The sequence below is a fragment of the Malus domestica genome, chromosome 05 (assembly GCF_042453785.1).
Source record: "Malus domestica chromosome 05, GDT2T_hap1".
Classification (NCBI taxonomy): Eukaryota; Viridiplantae; Streptophyta; class Magnoliopsida; order Rosales; family Rosaceae; genus Malus; species Malus domestica.
In genome coordinates this window covers 6,288,304-6,291,264 of record NC_091665.1, presented here as the reverse complement: position 1 = coordinate 6,291,264, position 2,961 = coordinate 6,288,304, and the positions used below count along the sequence as shown (strand labels likewise).

The 2,961-nt window shown below is 46.2% G+C and overlaps 1 protein-coding gene across 1 annotated transcript; it reads right to left on the bottom strand.

Moving 5' to 3' along the window:
- Window positions 1–1,334: 1,334 nt before the first annotated feature.
- Window positions 1,335–2,137, bottom strand: LOC103443948 (uncharacterized). The gene is made up of 2 exons (XM_008382850.1): window positions 1,482–2,137; window positions 1,335–1,395 (listed from the first exon to the last, which is right to left on the bottom strand). The coding sequence occupies exons 1-2, from the start codon at window positions 2,135–2,137 to the stop codon at window positions 1,335–1,337; spliced, it is 717 nt and encodes a 238-aa protein (XP_008381072.1).
- Window positions 2,138–2,961: the final 824 nt, after the last annotated feature.

The following is a 2,961-nucleotide window of genomic DNA, read 5'->3' as shown; positions in this document are numbered from 1 at the left end:
CGGGTAGTTGTCTTTAAAGCACACCTTGTCGAGGTTGGTGTAATCCATGCATACTCTCTATTTGCCCTTGTCTTTTTTCATCACCAGCATGACGTTGACCAACCATGCTGAGTGCACAACTTCCTCAATGATGCAGCTTCCAGTAACTTGTAGATCTTCGCCTCAATAATCGCTACTCACTCGGGTGTGAAAAGTTTTCTTTTCTGGATCAGAAGTTTAGCAGTGGGATCGATGTGCAACTTGTGACAAGTTATTGCTGGATCAATACTGAGCATCTCAGAGGGTAACATGCGAAAATGTCATGATTTTCCCTAAGGAAAATTGTGACTTCCTCATTTTTCATATGGCATAGACGTGAGCCAATCCTAGCCATCTTCTCTAGCTAGTAGGGGTAAAGAATGATGTGCTCGGCATCCTCTTCGGGTTTCCATCCTGATTCATCTGTCAGGGCATTGTCGACCTTGATGCCATCTTCTTGACCTACCTACTGTAATTACTATTTGGCGGAGGTAGAATCGTTTTTCTGCACTTTAGCTACTACTGCTGAGCAAAAGACTTCTTATTCAACTCCTTGAGAACTTGTACAATGCATTGCCGAGACATGGCCTGGTGCCTTTTATCTCTCCAACAACTCCTCCCAAGATGCGAAATCGGATCTTCTGATACTCGATCAAGGTCACAGCTCCAAACTTCACTAGCCAAGGTATGCCCAGTATCCCATTATGGGGAGATGGGTTGCTGACGATCATGAAGGTCTACGATGAGACAATTGGAGGGTTGGATACATCGAGCGTGATTCTACCAATGGCATTTGAGGTAAGTCCATTGAATCCAGTCAATACCTCTACTCTGCGCTTGATCGTGCTTTCCAGGCTTATCTTCTAGATGACTGATAGTTGTAGGATGTTGACTCGGCTGCTATTGTCCACCATAATTCTATCAATGATGGTGTGAGCCAGTTGAGTAGAAATCACCAAGGCGTTGTTGTGGTGAAAGTATACTCCCTCATCGTCTTGCTCGGTGAAGCTGATGATTGGTCCAAGTATAACATCTATGGCTTGAACTTGAAAGACTAATCTTACCTGTTGGATCTTCCTCTTCTTGGAACTATTGGTGGCCCCTAGATACCCAGATTCGGCAAACATGCTGTTGATTGGGATCGTCTTGGCTGGGGGTTCAACTTTGGTTTATGATTCTCGCCTTGGCCAGGCAGCTGGCCTATCGACATACTGGTCACACTTGCCTTCCTTCATAAGCTTCTCAAGGTACTTCATCCATGTGGTGCAGTATTTGGTTGTGTGCCCCGAACCTCTGTGGAATTTGCATTACTTTGGTTAGTTCATCTTGGATGTGTCTCCCTTCATGGGCTGCGACATCTTGAACCACGACTTGTTCCTAAAGTCGTGAAACATCTGGTTGATTGGGACCGAAAACTTAGTGTACGTCTTGGGCTTCCTTTTATTGATGATTGGTCCTTGTACCTGTTTCCTGGCTTGTCCTTGTTATTGAGTAGTTTATCGCCCGCCTTATTCTGAGTCGACTCTACGTCTTTGTGCAGCTGCTCAGGTAACTTCTGAGATTGCTTGGCCTCATCCCAAAGGGAGTGCTTTTCTACCAAAGCATAAGAGTCTGCTAGGCTCAAGTTCTCGCCCATGATCAATTCTCCGAAAAATGGGTGATCTATTGGGAGCCTATTCCGGAAGGCTAAGAATGTTATGTTGTCATCGCATCTGACGATCTTCGCGTTCTCTGCCTTGAACCTCTTGACGTATGTGTGGAGTGACTCCTTTAGGTCCTTCTTCATGTTGAAGAGGTGGTCAGACTTCTTATTGATCGAGTGGTAGGATGAATATTCCTTAGTAAAAACCAAGGAAAACTCACTGAAGTTCTGGATTAAACATGGTGGCAGGGTGTAGAAACAGTCTTGCGTCTCATCTTGGAGCGTTGTGGAAAAGATTTTGCACATGAGAGCTTCATTGCTGCAATAAAGGATCATGGTGCTTCGGTAGTGTATCAAGTGTCTGTCCAGATCTTTATTCCCTTTGAACAAGTTAAAATACGGCGGGCTGAATTTCCGCGATGGCCTTGTTTGCTCGATCTCTTCTGTAAACGGTGACATGCTCCCTATGAAGGGCATCGTCAGTAATATTAATGCGCTAGAATCCGCGCAGCTACTTTACTACGAGCCTTTGTACTTCCTCCTGAATTTACGTTTAGTGGGGACATCAAAGCCTCCAACTGTCCCCGGTGCTAACTTGTTGGTCCATGTTGCTTTTTGGCATGTTGTGCTTATTTGTGTCGTGGTCGCAGTGCACGTGGTTCATTCTATGCTACTCGTCATCGCGCTTGGCGGGGGCTGACAATGGAACTTAAGTTGGACTACTGTCGTGCTCTTCTTGGTCCATCATGTGGCTGTTTACTCTGATACCTTGCGAGAGGATCTCCTTGTGGGCCTAACATTATGTGGACGCTTCACCTGGAAAGGCCTGAGTGTTTATCGGAATGTGGACCCAACCTCGAATGCACACTAACTCGTGAGCTAAGTCAAGATTGAACGCTTCTCTGTCAATGAAGCGGGAGAAGATGTTTTCCCGAGGGCCTAAACGAGAGTGCACACTACTTAAATGCATGGTTCTTAGCAGGCTGAACGGCTCTTTACTAGGACGTCATTGGAATGAGTCATGTTCTTCCACCCCTTGTCCAGCTTCGGGATACCTCGTCTGGGGCACGCTGCGTCTCGATTCGTTCAAAGGGCTGGTTCACTAAGGTGGTTTCCTGCGCGAGTGTGCTCGTCAAATTGGTGACCTGCTAGGGCAGTTGGTGATTGTCATTCGGATTGAAAGAGTCCAGATAACGGGCATCTCCATGTGTGGTGGAAGTGTAGTGGACTGCATGTACAAAGTTTGAGCCCAGAAAGGGCATTCTTGCATAAAAGTGGGGTTAAACTAACCCTGGATCGAT

Bases quoted from the DNA above. Each gene is read 5' to 3' on its own strand.
- LOC103443948 (XM_008382850.1), bottom strand. From the start codon at position 2,137: ATGCCCTTCATAGGGAGCATGTCACCGTTTACAGAAGAGATCGAGCAA. The intron at 1,396-1,481 runs GTACAAGGACCA...TCACGACTTTAG, and splicing joins AAGGACAAGCCAGGAAACAG to GAACAAGTCGTGGTTCAAGA.